Genomic DNA, 22131 nt, shown 5'->3' with positions numbered 1-22131 from the left:
TTAATGATTATAATTTCTGTAATTACGTCATCTTTTTTTCTTTCTTTCTTACATGCATTTCTGCCGTTTCGCCTTAAGAGTGCCAAGGATGAGCATTACATTTGGGAGACCAAAGCATCTTGCATTTATTTATTTCTGCTGTCATTCGTTCGGGAGACGGCATTAGTCGTGTGTGTGTTCTGTGTTCTCCGTATCCCAGGGTAAAGTAGTGGCAGTTGTGTTTGCGCGCAGTGTAATGGTGAAATAAACGACTGTGTCTGAGCGCTGCTGAGAGGCAGTGGATCAATGCTGGCTTCGTTTCAGCCACGCCGTCTGATTTATGCTCTACAATAAGTGAGTGTGAATAGCAGTCTGGGGGTATGCCTGTGGCCTGCAGTGACTCCTCACAGCCAGACACGTGCGGTTCGATCTTTCGATCAATCGTTTCACTACGCTGTCATCCAACCTGAGGTCCTTCGAGAGGTGTCGAGCCACTTGCTGAGTCTATTTATACGCAACATCTATCAACAAACTATAATTACGGCGCGTCCTTACACCGCACATTCGGGCTAATATATACACGGCGATAGAAAATCTATTTTCGGTTGTTATGTCTGCTCGGACAGCCAGACATAATTATTGCTGCTCAGATTATCTTTCATGCTGTTTAACACTCCGATTCGCTCGCAAATGTTTATCTTCCAAAACGGCAACATGGTGTTTTGTTTTTGGGTTTTTTTTTTTTTTTTGGTGATAGATTTACACTGAAACGTCTGTGGTTAGAAGCTCACACACACAACCTCCTAGTACAGCTTGTTACGAAGGCGATCGTCCCTGCCTTTCCCTCTTTTTTTTTTTTTTTTTCTCTTTCTTTTCCGTGTTACATCTGCGCTCTCCAAAGCCATCCAATACAGACAGCTGTATAATTCGGAGTGTAACGTATACGAGCAGAGCTTTCGCTTTCCTCTGCGGTCACTTCAGCCGTCTGTTATTCTAGCACAGCCAAACTCCATTAGACTCTAGGTAGCACTCAGGCAACCCCATTTAAAATGCCCGACTGTATGGACGTGATCATTCGTATTCCCTGAAGCTGCGGTTATAAAAACGACTAACCGTCGAATCTGTCTATTGAACAAAGTGTCCGGAATTGTGGACTGTAGAGGTGCTATATAAAGTAGCACTTTAGAATAGAAGCAGGGTACAGAGATACTACACATACCACACACACACACACACACACACACACTGTTCATGTGGAGCACAAAAAGGCCTTTCTTCATGATCGTGTGCTCCTATTCGGGGCAGGTACCGTACACAGAGCACAGCTCTGACTTTTATATACACAGCAGCGCTGTCTGAGTTTCTGCCACCACACACACACACACACACACACACACACGAAAGCTTAATTTACAGTGTGAACACAACACACTAATTACCCTGATGTGATTTATCGATGTTGTTAGAGTTAGCACAAACTTTTCCTCTCTGCAGCGAACGTGCTGGACGCGATGCTGTTGAGGAATTCTGGGAAGGTGACGCTGGATAGCCGAAAGGAGGACAGTAGGAGCTCAGTGCCCGTGCTGCCTGAGAGGACACTGTGGTGCCACTGTTACCACCACTGTCCAGAGGACTCCGTCAACAACACCTGCAGGTTAGACCCGCACCTGTCCGTCTCTCAGTACAGTAGCGTTACTGTCGCAGCCTGCAGGTGTCGGGTTAGATCCATCTCCCACTGCTCACTGTTTTATTTCATTTTGTTCATTTATATAATTAATGTAAAAATGGATCAAGGTCTAGTTATCGTGTATTCACTTAATCGCAATCTTATAATAGGAAATACTAGATTCATTAGATTCAAGATATTTTCACTGATATTTCATCCACGCCCATCAGCGTTCCACAGTCTGCACACGCTAAATTTAATTCGGTTCTATCGCCATTCCCGAAGCTGTACCGCGGATTTCAGTAGCTCGGACCGGCTCTGGCGGTTTTGATACCGGCGATGATGATGATGGTTTAAATGGTGCTGCTGTTTACAGAACTGATGGCTACTGCTTCACCATGGTGGAGGAGGAAGAGGGCGGGCCCCCGACGCTCACCTCAGGCTGTTTGGGATTGGTGGGCTCTGAATTTCAGTGCAGGGTGAGGAAGATGCTTAGTCCAGAATTTTTTTTTTTTGTTTTTGTTTATTGGTATCTCGTTTCTTTAAAATCAATAAACAAATCACTTTTTTTTTTTTTGCTCTTCAGGATACGGGGAACTCTCGTTTGAGGAGGGCGCTGGAGTGCTGTACTGACCAGGACTACTGCAACCGAGACCTTCACCCGACCCTGCCTCCAATCAACACGCCTAGTAAGGCTCCATAAAATAGCATAACAGCTGTGATCAGACCTTCTAAGCTCCGGTCCCAAGTGGCACCCTGAGTCCTTTGTGTCCTTTGGTGACGTCGTAGAGATGCAGGTGAACGCTCGAGGGCGCAAGACTGTAAAAGTGAGCGTTCGGGACAGTAGGCGTAGCGTCATTCCGGTACATGATACCTGCGTCGCAAACTCGCGCTGTAGTTATAACACACAAACGGCTGTAATTTTCCACTCGGAGAAGCAGAGTCTTTCTTCAGAATAAGTTCGATAAAAAGATTTTAAGGATATTTAAACAACAAAAAAAATCCTATTCTCTATAGCTGGCGTTAATGTTGTTGTATCTGCCGTATCCATCAGCTAATGATGATTATCAGAGAGCAATGCTGGGAATGCGAAAGGATCGTTAAGGGCAAATAGAGGACATCTTAAGCACCTTTTGAGCCCCACGATAAGAAATGGGACACCCTACGGCCTTGTGGATCTCGGAGGCACGCGCAAATATGGACCGCGAGACCGCAAGTGCGCCGTTTGGGAAAGAGAGAAGCACAACATTTAAGATAACATCTCGCCAAGCTCATCAAAAGCTGGGCTTCTCTCGTTACTTATGTGATCCCAAATTGTACTGAGCAATACAACAATATCAGAGTAACAAGACATATCTACACCCCACACACACACTCCATCCGAGACGTTGAAACCCGCTCCCGTTCCTGTGTGTCTCAGTGACTGCGTGTGCTGATGTCCTGCTCCTGCCTGATGGTTCGTGACAGGTTAAACTGTTACAAACCGCACGTTTTAGGCCGTGACGAGTGGAGCGCACAGTGGGAGGGGTGGCAGATGAACCAGAGTCGTTCGTCTTTGCTTGTTCTTTCACTCGGTAATGAAAAGGACAGCCAGGCTCCAGGGAGCGCTTGGGTTTCCAACCTCAGCACCAAGCAGCTATCTGTCCATCTATCACACTGCGAGACATCCCGGCTCTCACTTTCTGACTGTGTGTGTGGAGGGGTAGGGTGGCTGTGTGTGTGTGTGTGTGTGTGTGTGTGTGTATGCGAGAACAAGGGTGCACTATTTCTGTAATGATGACACTGGAGACACGGGGAACAAATTAATCCGAGTTAGAAAGGACAGCTTCCTTCCTGCGATGAAGCAGAAGAAGTTGAAGGAGCTTCTCCACCATGCACGCGGAGATGATGGTGCAGAGATGTGCATCACTGTGTTGCATCGTGTGTGCGTGTGTGTATGAGCGTTGAGAGCGCGTGTATTTTTGTGTTTTGTGTGTGTGTGTGTGGACGGGGTCCGCTTGCACCCCTGACAGGCAGGAGCTTGGCAGTAAGGCTAGAGTCCCAGAGAGCAGAACCTTGGGGCTTCACTGGTGTCGTCAGGTAGAAACCTGATCACACTGCTGCAGGAAGGGGATGTGATCGATCACGACTCGGTTTCCAGTCCTCACGTTCTGCACGAGCGCACACGTACACCCACCTACACACAAAACCGAGCTCTCGTATAAGAATAGAATAGGATAATGAAGTCGGCATGAATGTCTAGAGTGACTAAAAAAGCTGCTTCTTCTTCTTTCTTTTTTTTTCTTTTTTTCTTTCTCCACCCCATCCCTCACGCCTCCACAGATTACGTGGACAACAGCATCCACCAGATGGCTCTGTTCATCTCTGTGGCAGTGTGCAGCATCATCCTCATCTTTATCATTGTGTTCTGTTACTTCAGGTAAATTCCCGTCAGAAGTAGTAATAAGGAGAAGGACACTGTGTTTACATCCACTGAATGCAAATCCTTTACAATACACTGTTGTTGTTGTTGTTGTTTTTTAATGCCTGGTTTGAGTGCTTTATTAAAGGCAGAGGCAGTTTGGAAGTTAGATATAAGACTGATCGATCGTGCTAAAGTGTAATTAGAGTGATCGATCGATCAATCAAGCATTTTCTAGACTATTCTCCACGCATTTTAGAGGAATATAAAAACGAGTCCATTTCATATTTAACCAAAAAGTTTACATTTAAAACATCCAACAAAAAACAAAAAAAACACAGCACATTTAAACATCTATGAATAAAATCGAATCAATAAAACATAGGACATAACTCTTGTACATTTGGACAGTCATTAATACTTTGATAAATACCGGTAATAAGTAAAGCAGACATGAAATCTCAAGGCGCATTTGTTCGCTGTGTACTCTAGGTACAAACGTCAGGAGCTGAGGCCCCGCTATACTATCGGTCTGGAGCAGGATGAGACCTACATCCCTCCAGGAGAGTCTCTGAAGGACCTGATCGAGCAGTCGCAGAGTTCAGGCAGTGGCTCGGGACTCCCCCTGCTGGTGAGAGACTAGAACTGCACCTGAAGTCAGTTGGCTTCTGTGTCCATTCTGTTTATTACGTGCTTTTATCAATATACCAATTAGTCCACGTACAGATATAGATGATGACATCACAAAAGATTCCAGATGAAATTACATTTGCAGCGTTTCACCATTTTATACATATACATGTATACTTAAAAGACCGTGATGTCGGGTTGTATGGTTATCGTATGCTTTATTATACGATTCCACTGCAGTTTCGAGCGCGGTAAAATCGGCGCCATGTTGCCTAAGATGATAGCTGATAATTGAGTTTAATCCACCGCTCAGCTGTAAGACTCGGCTTGTTCTCGGCTCTGCAGGTGCAGCGCACCATAGCTAAGCAGATCCAGATGGTGAAACAGATCGGAAAGGGACGCTACGGGGAGGTGTGGATGGGCCGCTGGAGAGGTGAGAGGGTGGCTGTCAAGGTGTTCTTCACCACTGAGGAGGCCAGCTGGTTCCGAGAGACCGAGATTTACCAGACCGTCCTCATGAGGCATGAGAATATACTAGGTAAAGTAGGTCGTCATAGATGGGATGTTTCTAAGTAGCTTCCAATTAGATCCGAGCTTTACATAACTACGTTGAAGATCATAAGGAGATATAGCGTATGAAATCCCGTACCTCTGTTCCTCAGGCTTCATCGCGGCAGATATAAAGGGAACAGGTTCATGGACGCAGCTGTACCTGATCACGGACTACCACGAGAGCGGCTCTCTCTACGACTACCTCAAATCCACCACGCTGGATACGCGGGCACTGCTGCGCCTGGCGTACTCGGCCGTCTCAGGGCTCTGCCACCTGCACACCGAGATCTTCGGCACACAGGGCAAACCGGCCATCGCCCACCGTGACCTCAAGAGTAAGAACATTCTGGTGAAGAAGAACGGCACGTGCTGCATCGCCGACCTCGGCCTAGCCGTCAAGTTCATCAGGTACACGACTTCAAGGAAAATCGGTTCTGAGTCGATGGGACAGTGAGGAAACGCATTACTTCACCATGAGGAAATATGTGAATGAAAGAAAGAAAAAAAAAAAAAAACAAAGTGCAGTGGAGCGCAGCTTTAATTTCCATGAGTCATTTTTCTGTCATTTTCATAACTCTAAATGTCCTCCTAGCTGCTTTTGTTTATTTATTTATTTATTCCGTTTTTATTTATTTATTTTTACAACCATAGTACAGGTATGAAAATATTACACAAACTAAAACACACTGCAAGTAACTCAGTTTTTTTATCATGGAGGCAAGATGCCAAAATCCTTTTAGATAAAAGGTACATCCAGTTCTTCAGCTGTGTTGGTTAAGACACTTTCTAAAATAAATAAATAAATAAATAAAAACTTTACAAAGTCGCTGAAAGCCGTGACGTAATGGAGGAAGGCGAGATCTTTCCCTTACTGCGGTTTGGTATGACGTTAGACTTTTGAAAAAGAGCTGGAAGTTCTACTTTAAACTTAATCTGTACGTAAATACAGACTATTTCTGCTATTTTACAAAAGAGAAAAAGAGATGGTTTGTTTAAAAATTAGATCATTTACCCTTATGATATTATTCGACAAGGCATTTATCCTGTTCAACCTGAATCGAACACTCGTCTCCTCTGTTCTCACAGTGACACCAACGAGGTGGACATTCCTCCTAACACACGCGTGGGCACCAAGCGCTACATGCCCCCGGAGGTACTGGACGAAACCCTGAACCGCAACCACTTTCAGTCCTACATCATGGCTGACATGTACAGCTTCGGCCTGATCCTGTGGGAGATCGCCAGGAGATGTGTGTCAGGAGGTCGGTGATATTGCAAATATTCCGATGATGATGATTTCGTCACTAATGTCAAAATGATCATCTGAAATATTATTAGGTAGAAACGATTAGGCTGTAGCGTCCAGCCCTAGGTGAACGCGCTTTAATAAACCATACACGACTCACTGCGGTGTAGTGTTGCGATCTTCGGTCTCGGTGTTAAATGTCTGTGTGATTTGTATAGGAATCGTGGAGGAGTATCAGTTGCCTTACCATGACCAGGTACCCACAGACCCGTCCTATGAGGATATGAGAGAAGTGGTGTGTATAAAGAGACAGCGGCCCTCTTTTGCCAACCGCTGGACCAGCGACGAGGTAATTATTATACAAGCGACGTCCCTGTCCTCTGCTGTCCTCAATTATAATTATAATTAAGTGAATTATAGCCTCGTACTATGTGCGGTGCATGAAGGAAGCCCACAGACGAGTCGCAAACATTACAAGGAGGCTTAGAAATTATTATTATTATTATTATTATTATTATTTTTATCTCAGGGTCATCGTATAATCTGAATCAGTGGATTTGATGTTACATTGATGTATGTCTCATATTCATGTTTTATAAATGCGGTCTCGGTCCTGATCCAGCATACCTCTACTATACAGATGTGCATGAAACAGCAGGTGTGCAAGCTTAGAGATTAATTATTAAACTGTCAAAGTGAAGCATTGAAATGTTTATTCGGGGTGTGTGTGTGTGTGTGTGTAGTGCCTGAGGCAGATGGGCAAGCTGATGAGCGAATGCTGGGCACACAACCCAGGCTCCCGCCTCACCGCCCTAAGGGTAAAGAAAACTCTGGCCAAAATGTCCGAGTCGCAGGACATTAAACTGTGAGGGACGCTCAGACCGCTCCAACAGACTTCGGAGAGTCCGCCCCGAGCCGAGCGACAGGCTCAGAGCGGCCCCATTCTGCTTTCTGTGAAAGCTCCCAGCCAGCAGAGCACAGGACAGGTTGCGCCCCCTGCTGGTGCACACCAGAGAGAGCCTCGGGCCATCACGTCGTCCCCCACAGCCTTTTATTTAATGTCACTCCTTTCTACTATGGTTCTGTTGGCTTTTTTATTTTTATTTTATTTTATTTAATGCTGTTTATTTCATTTTCAATGAAAGGTAAGATATGCTCGATGAAAAAGGTTGAAAATGGAAAAAAAAAAAAAACCACCCCCAATCTATTGTTATATTCTTCCTGTCCTTCCATTTCACGAAATGTGTACGGCAGATATCAGAACTTGAAGACATGTTTTATATGTATATTTATATATATGCTTGTGTTTCACGTTATCGCTGCCATTTTGAGCACAGAACAGGGGCATGCATCATTCACATTCGCCTTAATACACTCCACTACATACAGCGTACCGTCCCTATAACGATCAGTTCCAGAGACGATACCCTGCGGTCCTTTACCCACGCGGACGCTCCTCGAGGCGCTAAAGAATAGAGAGAGAAATATATATGTATACAGGGTGTCTGAAAAGTCCGGGAAAATGTCGACCAAAATCCGCAAAAGCACGACACAGGGCATCAGTGCGAACACACGGATATAAATAAATAAATAAATGAATGAATCTAAACCTGTGTGTCGTTTTACTCTCGTTGCTTCCTGATTTTTTTTCAGACACCCCGTGCATCGGGACTCAAATTTGGTCTTTTTTAAAAATTTGTGTTTCTTGGCTTTGTCAAAGTACTGTTTAAGATCTTCCAAAGCATGCTGGGTAATTTTAGCTTCAGTCCCAAATACGGATAGAAAAATGACACGCCTGAAACACAAGGATATATATATATATATAAAAGTCGGTGGAGTCGGTCAGTGTTCTGAAGATACGCACCACACGTGCGCAAGTTGAGTGTAGACGTATTGTGACGCGGTTTATTTTAACACCGGTGACCACGTGGCCCAGACCTGTGCTTTGAGTGCGATTTAATTCAAGTAAAGATGCAGACGAGACCTACCGCAGGCATTTTTGTTACCTTTCCTTTCCGGCCATTTGTGTTCGACCTGTAAATAACTGTAACGCAAAATACGGATGTAAATAGTGATCATTGAACTGTATTGTTGATTATGGAGTGAATCAGTAAAATGTCTGTTTTCTTGCGTTTCCCATAAGGAATCTGTTTTTGGTTTGTGCCTTTATTTAACAGGTCCGTTTATTACGCGGCGTACTGATGGAAAGAACACACGGCGACAGGTGATCGTCCGTTTCGCTCTTTAAATGTCCGGTTAGGGGATTTTCTTCCATTCCCGTAGGAAGGCCTGACGCACCCGCAGACGCAGAGACCGTCACGTGGCCGTCAGAGCGCTCCAGTTTCCAAGTGATGATCAGATCTGGGGATGTTCACGTAATAACCGCTTCGTAACAGTTTCTTGTTCCACCGTGTGACGCGCAGGAAACCGCCTGGCCTTTATACATGGCAGAGGGCTTAGACCTGGGCTGGTTTGTACCACGACTGATGAGGTTTCCTTGCACCTGGATCTCACCGGATACACGTGCACACTGTGATTATAATGGCAAATACCTCACTGCACGAGCTGTATTGTAGGTTATAGGTTTGCTGTAAAAGTACACACTCGTGCGTGTGTTTCTCCTCTTCCGTCAGTATGTATGTAAACGGAGTGATTTAACAGCTGTGTATCAGGTTAACATTCCCATTCCCCTTTAATAAAAGGCTTAAAAGTCCTACACGCCGTGTTCTTTCCTGTAACTTCAAACGACGAACAAGCCTCCAGATCAAAGTACTACAACTCCCGATGATCAAAAATACTGTGCCGTATTACTGAAAGCAAAAAAAAAAATCCCTCTAGGCTGGTTTTTTTTCCTCCTCAGCAGGACGGCCAATTACAATCAGAGTAAATAACCACAGCCAGAGCCTGTGAAATGTGCCGCAAAATACGCAACAACAAGAAAGATTAAAAGCACTCTTTTGGGCCAAGCAGTGAGCAAGACAAATGTCGTCCATGGATATTAAAATAACAGCACAAAGCCCAGAGCTCAGAAAATGAAAAGTGCCAATATTCACAGAATGTGTGAACAGTTGCTTTATCACCGAGGGGGAAAACTTGATCTGGAACTACGCAGACTAATGAAATGTTTACTTTAGCAAGGCACATATCTGAACGCAGCACTGCATTTTGAAATGAGTTCTGGATATCACAGGGTGCTGATGGGTTGTTTGGTGTGTGTGTGTGTGTGTGTGTAAAGGAGAGAGAGAAAAATACTACCCCTTGTAGTGTTAACAACTGTCAGGTGTCAGATGGTCAGAATCCGAAAGGGAGCCACCGTGCATCACGTGACTGCATCAGGACCCTCAGGTGTAACGTGAAGACTTTCAGGGGAAGAAAGAAAAACCAAAAAAAAAAAAAAAAAACGAAACCGTAACAAATCCGAGAAGGTGAGACCTGAGTTCAGTGTTGCATATAAATATAATTTATTACTTGTTTAAAAATTCTTTCTTACATTTTGTACAGAAATTTCACAGAGGAGATGCAAGCTTTTTTTTTTGTTTTGTTTTGTTTTGTTTGAGCAAATTACATCATGAACGTGCCATAAAAGAATAGGTAACATCCTCACTATAAATATAATAATCCAGAGCTATGGGAACTATGGAATGCAACCGCTAGAGCTTTGTATGCATGTACAATTAATTAATTCGTTATCTTTTTTTTTTTTTTATCTCTCTTTTTTTGTAAAAAAAAAAAAAAAAAAAAGAAAGAAAGAAAGGATGCAGAAGTTGCATAGACAGCTTTAGAAATTTGGACAACAAAAATGAAATGAGCAAAAAAAAAAAAGAGCAGAGTCGGTGGCGACTGCGTAGAGGGAGACATGCGCGCTCGTCAATCTGCTCTTTAACGTACAGCAGCTCTGCCTCGGCTTAAATCACAGCAGAGTCGCCGTGAACACTCCGAAACCGCAACCTAATAACGAACACTCGAACAGCGTTTCAGTTCACCTCCTGGCTACGTCCGAGTTTTCCTACTACCCAGTGGGGAAAGGTCAAAATCACATACTGAATAAAACAATAAGACCGCACACAGGATTCACGACTGAAATGAACTAGTTGAAAGGTTGCTATAGTTAACACAAGTACCGTACTGCGTAGAGCTACGGGATATCATCATGATATACAGCAATCGGCCAGAACATTAAAACCACCTGCCTAATATCGTGTAGGTCCCACTCTCCTAGTCCCACCATGGAGCACGGACTCCACGAGACCTCTGAAGGGGTGCCGTGGTGTCTAACGCCAAGATGTTAGCAGCAGATCCTTTAAGCCGTTTGGCAGACACTTTTATCCAGAGTGACTTAAATTTATCCTCATTTTACAACTGAGCAGTTGAGGGTTAAGGGCCTCGATCAAGGGCCCAACAGTGGAAGCTTGGCAGAGCTGGGATTTGAACTTACGACCCTATGATCAATAGTCCAACGTCTTAACCACTGAGAGACCACTGCACGTCCTGTAAGTTGTGAGGTCGGGCCTCCGTGGATCGGACTTGTTTGTCCAGAACGTCCCACAGATACGCTCGATCGGATCGAGATCTGGGGAATTTAGAGGCCGAGTCAACACCTTGAGCTCTTTGTCACGTTCCTCAAACCGTTCCTGAGCAATGTCTGCAGTGTGTCAGGGAGCGTTATCCGGCTGAAACAGGACGCTGATATTAGGAATACCGTTACCATGAAGGGGTGCACTCGGCCTGCAGCGGTGTTTAGGTAGGTGGTACGGATCAAAGTAACATCCACATGAACGCCAGGACACAAGGCTTTCCAGCAGAACATTGCCGAGAGCATCACACTGCATCCACCGGCTCGCCTTCTTCCCACAGTGCATCCTGGTGCCGTCTCTCCCCCATGTAAGAGTGCAAAAGTGATTCATCAGAACAGGCCACCTTCTTTCATTGCTCCATGGTCCAGTTCTGATGCTCGTGTGCCTAATTGTAGGCACTTTTGACAGTGGACAGGGGGTCAGCATGGGCGCTCTGCAGATACGCAGCCCCATACACAAGCTGAGATGCTCTGTGTGTTCCGACTCCTTTCTATCAGGGCCAGCATTAACTTCTCCACCAGTTTGTGCTACAGTAGATCTTCTGTGGGATCGGACCAGACGGATTAGTCTTCGCTCCCTACGCGTATCAATGAGCCTTGGGCGCACATGACCCCGTCGCCGGTTCGCCGGTTCTTCTTCCTTGGACCACTTTTGGTGGATACGAACCACTGCATACCGGGAACACCCCACAACACAGCCGTTTTGGACATGCTCTGACCCAGACGTCTAGACATCACTATCCGGCCCTTTTCAAAGTCTCTCAGATCCTTACACTCGCCCATTTTTCCTCCTTCCAACACGTCAACTTCAAGAACCGACTGCTCACTCGCTGCCTCATAAATCAACCCCACGCCTTCACATGAGATAATCACTGTTCTTCACGTCAGCTGTCAGTGGTTTTAATGTTATGGCTGATCGGTGTAATACCGATACTGTAATACAACACAACACTCAGATCACAGATAAATAATCATTAAAAACAGATTGTAGCAGCTGATTTGATGTGAAAATTTTGCAGATTTTTTTTTTTTTTTTTTTTCCATTGAGGCAAAAGTCTATTTTATTTATTTCACAGAATTTGTTGCCGTTCCTCCATTTCAGTGTTAAATAACTGAATTTTTAGGGCATTAAGGGCAAAAGCATTGTAATTTTTTAAAAAAATTTTGTTTATATACATAATTGTTTTTGATGTAATTTTCTTTGCAAATATCACGATACATTTTTGTGTATCATATAAATGGCTTCAAGTATCATATATGATATGGTATGATATTTTTTGTCATATCGCCCACACCTGGTGTTCTGGACGTAGCCAAGGTGTACAGATTCCGTCTACAATACGATTTCCTATGATAATCTGTAGTTTTGGATGTAGCCAATGGACTGTGTTATTATTATTGTTATTAGTATTGTTATTATTCCTACTATTTAAAAAAAATGATGCTGATATGGTTTAGTGCATTAGTATGCGGTTTTGGATAAAACCTGTGACTAAATCCGTAACCGATCAGTGGCTTTTTTTCCTCTCCGTGCCTGTTTTCCTGATTTCCTTTGCCAAGGTTAGATTTCTCCCAGCAGACTAAAGCAGAGAACACGGGCCCAGTAACAGTGGAGAAATGTTTACGAAACCTCCAACAGCGTGACCTTGGTTTAAAAAAAAACAAAAAAAGTTTAAAAAAATAAAAAAGCAAGCATTTGACTGCTAATTTTCTTTTTTTCATGTCTCGATTAAAGTTGCGATTAAATACAGACCACAAATGCAACCGAAAGCAATTAATCCGAAAATAATAACCAGAGAACGATAACACTGTTAAACTTTACATGTACAATGGTCTTGAATGCTTATTTACAAGCTGCATATTTTTGAAAAATTTTGTAGTTGCAGAGAATGCCCACTGGGTGGCACTGTGGAAAAAAAAACAACATACACGGCAGCCAATGCAGGATTTGTTTTCTTTTAAAAAAGGTAGAAAAATGATAAGGGAAAAAAAAAATACATAATGGGACGCTGCATGAGGGAAAATAGTAATAAATGAGTATAAATAAAGGCAATATTAAATATCATCATCATCATCAAGGGAATGTTTATATCAACTTGATCAATTTTAATGGGAAAAGCGTTAAGGACTGACACGGGTCGATGGCACTCGAGGGGTTTCTATGCTTTTTATTCCTCTTACCTGGGGCCTTGCCTAAACACACACACACACACACCCCCACCCCCCAATCACGGTCTATTACAAATTATCCCATATGTCAGAGAAGAAAGTGGACAAGGTCCAATATCTGGACAGCAGAAGTCACGCGTTTCCTAAGAAACTGATTTGACAAATAGTAAAAAAAAAAAAAAAAATTAAACAAAACAGGAACCAAAAAGAAAACAAAAACAGACTGTACCAGGAAGTGTACAGACAGGGCGTTAAGTACAATGTGTCCTGAATTTTCTCCATTCCGGTCCTCTATATAATTTTTTTTTGTAGGTGTATACGTCGCCGTGGTAACAAAAGCATTTGAGAGTCTCCGCTCGATTCCCACCAGCGTAGAGCTGCGTGGGGAAAAGCCACCATGCCCCGTGTGTCCCGCTGCAGTGTTCCAGTCCACCGCGCTCCTTCCCCCAGTTATTCACCCATCACTTCTGCAGTCTTCCGATGTGGCTGACGGGCATCAGTGCTCGGTTGCCATGGGTAACATTGCAATGTTCTCATGGCGACCCATCTCCTCCAGCACGGCAGCCAATCGGTTCAGGTTGCCGTCGGGGAAGTGCTGAGCTTCCCAAAGATCCAAAATCACACCGGTTGGACTGGACTTAGTGGCAAAGTAGTTCAGGTACCTGCAGAGAGAGGAGAGTGGGGGGAGAGAGGAGGAGGTGGGAGGGAGGGAGAGAGGAGGAGGTGGGAGGGAGGGAGAGAGATAAATACCTAATCTTTCACACTTCTGGTAAATGGCACCGCTGTAATTAAACACAGAGGATGAAATTGTCCTTAAAGAGCCTTAAGGTATCCTAAATGTATCATTAGAAAGTATTAAAATTAGTGCCTGCACTAAAATAAACATTTTCATGTGCTGTATCTCTCGTTTCTATAGTAACAGCTCATTCAGAGACTTGTCTGGTGGACAATCTACATGATCTAAGGATGATAAGGAACTAATTAAAAACGTGCTGTTATTTAACAATAAAAATCTTTAATCGTTGCTGTGGGGACATTTTCAACAAGATGTTTCTTTGACCCTTATGGAAGGAGTCTCCAGTGTCGGCACTTTTATTTCCCCCTCCCCCGGACAGTTTTTCCCTCGTGGGATGTTCCACCACATTACTCGTGGCTATAAACGGATACAAAGCGTGACGCGCCGATCCTTAACGAATTGAAAAGATTGGAATTGTTGCCGTTGTTGTACGAGGAATAAAACGTGACATGCCGTTATAGCGAAATAAGCCAGCACTTAAAAAAGTGACCAGTTTCTACAGCGTTGTTCTCTAATTAGCATATTCGACTCGATTGGTCCAAAGCTGAGATGAGTATTTAATGACATCACAAACCAAGCTCACACTCTGTACGCTGTGATGCTCATTGCTAGCATTAAGTCGATGATGAATCACAAAATTTGACTCAGACACCCACAGGCATTCGGGAGAAGATGACCATTTACAGAGTCGTCGTCTTTATCAATGTATAATAAGACAACGAGGTCATTTTCTCATCATCCCCGCCTCCATTTTCACAGCAGCGTGGTTTTTCCCCATGGCGTGGGGAGACGATCCAACCCAACGGCAACAAGAGGAAGAGAGAGACGGGAAGCGGACAGAGAAAAATCAAGAAAAGGAGGAGAGGGGGAGGGCCTTCCATGCCTTATGGACACACACAAAACACACGCACACTCTCACACACACCGCTGGCCCGGGCTCCTGCTGCTGCTGAAGATAAGACGGCTCCTGCTGAGATGTGAACTCAATAACTGAAAACACAGTTTGCACTTCTCACACAAGCTGTCAAACGGGGGGGATGGGGATGGGGAGGGGGGGGGGGGGGGGTTGTGTGTGTGTGTGTGTCTGTGTGTCTGTGTGTGAGAGAGAGAAAGAAGCAGTGCTGCAAGGGAGCACAAGAATTTAGCTGCACTTTTTTATATGCACCTTTGCCTTTTCTCACAGCGCACACACACACACACACACACACACGCACACACACACACACACACACACACGCACACACTGTGGCTCACCTGTCCAGGTTGAGTTTGTGTGCTAACATCCTCCAGTCGTTGCCGCGGGTCTGAGGGGCGTCCAGGCTGCTACACAGCTTCTGCCGGATGGATGGAGGGATACGGAAGGCATTTGGGCCCACCAGCGTGGTGATGTTACTCGCCGGGTCCAGCAGAGACGTGTCAATACACTGTGAGTCCTGCAGGGGGCGACAGGGACATGGCACAAGTCAGCAGCTGAAACTTCCTGTTTTCATTTTTAATTCATTTGTATAGACCCATTTATACTGTGTGTGTGTGTGTGTGTGTGGATGTCCACAAATGAAAACGTTTTAACGCCACTTTAAATGTGATTTAAGTGTTTTATATAAGAATATAAAACAATTCAAAATAACCTTTTTTTTTTTTTTTAAATAACAAAAACAGTTGTATGAGTCGTTAACAGCCACAGGTTTTAATCAGTGAGTGTTTTAAAATGAGTGATTTTTGTTGCACTTGTGGTTGAATTGACATTTTTCCTAGGGTTAGGGTTATTTAAGATTCATGGAAGGAGTCTCCAGTGTCGCCGCTCTGTAACAATCCGAGACTGTTAAAGCTGTCACTTGAAGTTTTCCATCTTCGGCAACAAACATAACTATAAACGGACAAAAAGCATCTATTAATGATTTATAAAGGTCATCGGTGTCGGACTGCTGTACGAGAGGAACGTCGGGACGCACGTTTATTTGTAAATAGTCAGCAGTTAAGAGTGACTCCGTTCTGCTTCAGGCTGCATCAGGCCACACCTTGTCTTCACAATCTGTCCCGTTTAAATCTGGTTATTTATTTATTTATTTTTAATTATGCCTGAACACTCCAGTTCAGTTAGGATAATTTAAAGGGGGGGGGAGGGTATCTCTAGCTAACCGACAAGTGAAACATAACCCCTAATCTGTTAGACAGCTGATAGGAACAGAGGCTTGTACAGTATTTTCAGATATATTTACCGAGCAGGAGTCTTGTGTACTTTGGAATAACCCGTTCGCGCAAGAGATTACGTTTACGAATTAATCGTTTATCCCGGAAGATTCGATTGTTTGTTAAGACGTCACTGCAGCATGGCGTGTTGAGTATTGAGGCTGAGCAGCTGTTTTTGGCAGCGGCAGCCTGCAGGAGTTCCTGTGGGAACCAGGCAGAGAAAGTCACGTGCAATCTCACAGCTCTCAGGACTTAATGACAATTAGCCGAGTGCCCAGTCACTCATGGAGGCCCTCTCGGGAGGAAGGAGGGAGAGAGAGAGAGAGAGAAATCAGATGTCCTGCCATCAAGGGAGACGCGGCGATGGCGAGAACAATCAAACAGTGTGTAATTCGCTTCAGAGTGATGTGCAGGAAGCCGTCCGCACCTTCATCACTCCTCTCTGTTGCGCACAGATGTCAGCTGCAGGGACAGGAGGCTGATTAGCCTTCATCTCAGAAAGAGCTTCTCCGAGTTGAGCCGAAAGAATCGATGTGGTGCAAACACAATGCCGAGGCTACTAAAACACCAGCTCTAATTGTGCATCCAAAAATTCTCCCGAACATCTCGCGTCTGTGCGCCTCATGAAAGACTGTCAACATCCCGGCGTCCCGCTGCGCGCGTGAGCCGAACATCAGCTCCTTTTTGAAACTCCAAAACGCTGCTCTGATCGTGCTGTCTGTCACGGCAACGCGCCGAGCTAGCTGTAACCTCTCAGCATTCCTCTGGCACTAACAGTCCCTCAAACTCTACCTCACTCGAGAGATGCGCACGGGACTGTTCAGAAGATCCCGCCTACACACGTATTATTTTTGCGTGCACCCGGCAAATTCCGAATTTTGTTGGATCCACGTCCCGAAATATGGATAAACTACACGGTGTCCGCACACAGGGGACTACAGCGGGTTTGCCGGCACACGTCGGTCGTACCTTTCCTAGCGGATGTACGCTTCTCGAGTCTTGTTAACGAGTTTGTTAGCGGTGTGTGTGAGGTCTGCTCATCACGTTTCCATGTGAAAGTCCCCTCGCGACGGCTTCCCGACCCAGCCGCGAGAACGATTTCGTCCAAGACGTTCTTAAAAAAAATCTATAGGATACAAACGAAATACGGAAGATTTTGCAAGTCATTTAGCCGACGTGTTCGTTTCGGAGAATTTTGGGACACCCTGTAGTATCTGAGTTTAAACCATCGTCACCCTGGTCAGGCGGTTACTACGTATGAGGAATAAACGATCGCTAGACGCGTGGCATGGCGACTCACGGTCGCGTTAATAAACGGTGTTTGTTCCGTCAGCTTCATATCGGTCGGCTCGCCTGCGTGAATCGTAACGGATTTCTCAATAACGTCTTCGGTCACGCTCCCATCGAGAGCGCATTTCCCGCTTCAGTGCGCTGCGGATCCACCGTAGCTCTGACCGATCGCACGCTGAAGATGAGTGATGCGGAACGCGCCAACATGGAGAACCGGATATATGTGTACGGTACGTCGACACAAATAAGCTTTGTTCACCGACCCGCTCTGTCCTATTACATGTTAAAGCACACTATAATGGAATTACAGCTGGACCAACTTCCCCAATGCCACCGACTTGCTCGTTAGGGATCTGAACTTCCGTAAAGCCGTCTGGGATGCTGTGGATGGTCCTACGCTGAAGTCTCACCTTTGCTTCTCACCTGGACAAGGTAGATTACTGTCCCTCCTAAGAAACTGGCTTCTGTAGTAAAAGAGTAACGATTTGTAAATCTGGTGTCACCCAGAAGAGGACGGTTCCTCTCAAGGTTCTTTGGGTTGAAAATCTACATCTAGATGCTCTAGACGTGTCGTGCCTCCCGTTAAGCGGACCGAACAGCCGCGTCACTGACCTCCGACAGCGTGGTGTTGAGCTGGAAGATCTGGCCCTCGCCCTCCACCTGGCGCACGCACAGTTTACAGGCCAGCTCCACCGTCGCGGCACTGAAGCGCTCCAGAGTGAAGGTGCACTGCAGGTTCCTCTGAGAACCGCTCCATACCTGCTGAAACGCCAGCTCCTGCGGAGAGTATCAAGACGGTATTTAATCAGGCGTTTTATATTACACTTCTCTGTAGAAATGAAATGAAGGCTCCCGGGTGGCAGCCGTGACTCACGCTCACGGGTTTCGGTTTGCATATCGGAACACGTTTCCCGAAAGCGAGAATAAATTCTCCATGTTTGTTATTAATTCCATTTGCAGATCGAGTACCTGGTACTTGGCCAGCAGTTTGCTCTTCCACTGTGTGTGCGGGACGTCATGCAGCGACAAACGCAGGTTGTGGGTGCTGTCCTTAAAGTTCAGGGTCTTTGGTTCGTCCAGGAGCTTCCCACCCATCTGCTTCTCCATCTGCAGCACCTCCTACAGGTCACACACACACACACACACACACACACACACACACACACACAGAGTTAGCTCTTAATTACAGGTAGCACATTTCAAACAGACTGTCATTGTTTCTAGAGCTCTTTGTGATGCTTTTAAAACCTACACCGTATTCCGTTCCTTTATTTTTAGACCGGGTTGAGCCGAGAGAGCCGAGAGAGCCGAGAGAGCCGGGAGAGACGGGACGGAACGGGACAGAAGAGCGATAAAAGGCGTGAATGAATTTTTTTTTCTGAGCTCTGAGATCTCAGTGTGTGAGAACAGTTGGCTGACGGACTTTCTATTCAAATGAATGCAGCATGAAAGCGAGCCTGTAGCCTCCTACCACTCATCTGTGCTCTCCCACACACACAGCTCACACACACACACACACAGCTCACACACACACACACACAGCTCACACACACACACACACAGCTCACACACACACGTGCAATGTAAGTATACAAGAGTGAGCACAAACACATACATAAACACAAACAAACACGTATACAGCACATGTACACAAACAACTACACACACACACACACACACACACACACACACAAATACTAAATGTTTGTACATGCATTAATTTGATACATTCCCTAAATACACACACACATAAATTTAAGCTAACACAAAACATATGCATACCTGTTACATAATTTGTATACATGTATACCATCTCTCTCACACACACACACACACACACACACACACACACACACACACACACACACACAAATTAGCACATACAACACCAAGCAACTAAAATAACTGCACATATGTGTACACACACACACACACACACACACACACACACACAAATAAAAACTTTCCTAATAATACAGTGGGGTGAAGTGTAATTTCATCAGGAGATGATGATGATGATAATAATAATAATAATAATAATAATAATAATAATAATAATAATAATGATGGTCGTGTTTATGTTTTATCGAACTATAATTATGATCACAGTGACACACCACTTTCTCTACTCCTAACATTTCTGGTTTATGATCATTTATAATAATAACAGTGTGTTTTTGTTATCGTGCTGTTTTACAGGTGTGTGTGTGTGTGTGTGTGTGTGTGTGTGTGTGTGTGTGTGTGTGTGTGTGTGCGGTGCACAGGTGTGCACGTGGAAGCGCAGACTGACTTTGAGGGCGTCCTGCGTGTCATCCAGGCAGTACACGCGGATGTTGTACTCGAGGGCGGTGCAGGTGACGGGGCCGAACACCGCCAGCTTCAGTCTCTTGGTGGTGGCTGCGCTCACTGACTGACCCACTAAGCAGTACGTCCCCAGCGTCTCGGTCAGGATGTGACACGCCTCCTCGTCCATCTGAATATAGCAGGGTGTGGTGAAGTTCTCCTCCCCCACCACCACCACGTCCTGCGAACACACGACGTGACGTCAGAGCGGCACATAACCACGAACGTCTCGCAGGAACAACCCAAAAAGCACCCAACAAACCAGCACCAGAATACAACGCGACTGAGTTATACGCCAGAGACGGTCTCGCTCTCGGTATTAGCGTGAACCTGTAAACACAGGGACAGATTAAAGAACTTAAAGTGCTTCGTTTCAAGATCACGGAGGTTATAAAGTTTATACGGTGGATTTTTCCTTCAATGCTAAGAGTTAGCTAGCTGACTAGCTTTAACAGCGAGCTAGCAAGCTTAGACAGGGAACTCAACCGCTATTTATTTTTTTCAACTAGAAGTAGCAAGTGTGAAGGTAAGTTAAGCTTAACGCTAAGCTTACCGCGAACCGAATGCTTGTCAGGGAAATAAATTGTGCCGCATTTCACGGAAACAAACGTTCGGTTCGCGTTAGCTAGCAAAGAAACACAACAGAATCTAACAATCCATACACGTGTTCATTCATGCGCCGTTTCAAAAGGGAGGGAAATGAAAGAAGCAGCTTTTTTACTTGATTGCACTTTTGTTTTGTTCCTGGCCTGCCCCGAAACAAAACAAAACAAAAAAGAGTCCCCCCCCCCCCCCCCCCCCCGTACAATTAGTGTAATACATGCTTGTTTCAAGAAATCCAGAGTTGACCTAGAAACTACGAGTCGACAATCCTACAGATGATTCTCCAGTTTCTACTCGGAGACTCTCACCGTCTCCATACGAGATGTGATAAAAATGCGATATGCAGAAATACGTTTGGGGGGTGGGGGGTGGGGGGGGGGGGGGGTGATTAAAATATTCTTAAATCGCAGTGCCTGCAAAATCCTGCTGCCGTTTTCTCCTGTCGCTATTTTTAGCAGTACTTCAGGCACTAATGGCAATCCGGCGTCTTCTTCCCACCAGCTAGCCGGTAACTGCTGACACGGATCCGAGTCATTCGCAACTTCTGTTCGTTAATTTGACTTCCTTCGTAGAGAGCGCTTCATTTTGAAACAAAAGCGACGTCGGATGACATCGGACTGTACGTGACTCGTGGAAAGCGCGGCGCTCCCCGCCGTCAGACTGCACTGATTTATAAAGCAGCTGTAGAGTTCAGACCCCACACAGTTAACCCCCATAATAACGCTCCTCTCAGCGCCTGGCTTCCTGCGCCTTCGTTACGACCGTCTGAGGCGTCGGATCCAGGGCCGAGACTCTTCTCTCTATTCGTTATCATTCTCGCGCTTCTTCTGCAGGCTTCTCGCTGACATTAATTTCATCCCATTACGAGCGAGAGAGAGAGAAAAGGAATTAAAATACTTTATTGTCGGCTCGGCCATTAAACAGCAGCATTATGACTGGTCATTAGCCTCTGTAACGGGTCCTGGGGGAGCGGCGGATTGCACGGAGTTAGCGAGATAATGAGGGAACAGCACAGGAAAACTGGGCTAATGCCTTCCAGAACTGATTTATTTACCCAAGCTCTTAGTCAATCCATCACAACGCTCGTTTAAAAAAAATAAATAAATAAATAAAAAAGACAGAGAAAGAGACTTTTTAATCCTTAATTGCTTACTGGAAAACTGTGATATTAATAAAAAGCTCTGCACAAAAAGATGTTTTCTGTCGAGCGCTCAGCAATGCATCATGGGGGAAAAGGCTCATATGCATTTCTCATACATACATGATGATTATGAGGAGCATACGCGTTTGGACAAGGCGAACCCGGGAAGGCGACGTCTATACAAAACCCACGGCCGTGAACTCCGTCTCACCTCGCCGGCCGCCGCCCGCCGGGTTTCCCTCGCTGCGAGAGCTAATCGATAGCCGGTTCTTTGTTTATAGTGTTGCAATGCACATTTGGTTTCAGCGCCCGCGCCACAACATCGACATCCATCAGCGTCGCACCGCAAATGAAACCCCCTCAGCCGGAGTGTCTCTCCGGTGTCAGGGTGAGCCGTTATGCAGAATCAGGCACGTTTTGGAACGGAGGATTTATGGCATTGTGAGAGAAATGGACTTTGTGGAGTGAGTAATCTTCTGCTCAGTGAAGCGAGTGCAACAGCAGTCCCTACAGACCGAGCTCCTCAACCATCTCTCTCTCTCTCTCTCGCCA

General features: G+C 45.2%; 2 protein-coding genes across 12 annotated transcripts in view; one reads left to right on the top strand and one right to left on the bottom strand.

Annotated features, from left to right (window-relative positions):
- Positions 1-7650, top strand: part of bmpr1bb (bone morphogenetic protein receptor, type IBb) — a 65152-nt gene extending 57502 nt beyond the window's left edge. For all 11 annotated transcript variants that reach the window (XM_017489291.3, XM_047160760.2, XM_047160765.2 and 8 more), the window contains 10 exons: positions 1474-1633; positions 2022-2124; positions 2232-2334; positions 3968-4064; positions 4539-4677; positions 5022-5214; positions 5339-5636; positions 6315-6490; positions 6693-6823; positions 7218-7650. In XM_017489291.3, the coding sequence (XP_017344780.1) occupies positions 1474-1633; positions 2022-2124; positions 2232-2334; positions 3968-4064; positions 4539-4677; positions 5022-5214; positions 5339-5636; positions 6315-6490; positions 6693-6823; positions 7218-7343 (1526 nt within the window). In that variant the 3' untranslated portion in view covers positions 7344-7650. The remainder of the gene's footprint in view (positions 1-1473; positions 1634-2021; positions 2125-2231; positions 2335-3967; positions 4065-4538; positions 4678-5021; positions 5215-5338; positions 5637-6314; positions 6491-6692; positions 6824-7217) is intronic.
- Positions 7651-10198: 2548 nt separating this feature from the next.
- unc5cb (unc-5 netrin receptor Cb) overlaps positions 10199-22131 on the bottom strand; it is a 148841-nt gene continuing 136908 nt past the window's right edge. The window contains exons 13-17 of the mRNA XM_017489288.3: positions 19783-20016; positions 18462-18611; positions 18105-18269; positions 15267-15445; positions 10199-13878 (exon numbers count right to left, since the gene is read on the bottom strand). Of these exons, the coding sequence (XP_017344777.2) occupies positions 13713-13878; positions 15267-15445; positions 18105-18269; positions 18462-18611; positions 19783-20016 (894 nt within the window). The 3' untranslated portion in view covers positions 10199-13712. The remainder of the gene's footprint in view (positions 13879-15266; positions 15446-18104; positions 18270-18461; positions 18612-19782; positions 20017-22131) is intronic.

Source organism: Ictalurus punctatus, chromosome 16 (genome assembly GCF_001660625.3).
Source record: "Ictalurus punctatus breed USDA103 chromosome 16, Coco_2.0, whole genome shotgun sequence".
In the NCBI taxonomy this organism is placed as follows: Eukaryota; Metazoa; Chordata; class Actinopteri; order Siluriformes; family Ictaluridae; genus Ictalurus; species Ictalurus punctatus.
The sequence above is the reverse complement of the archived record's forward strand: the minus strand, read 5'-3'. Positions and strand labels throughout refer to the sequence as shown.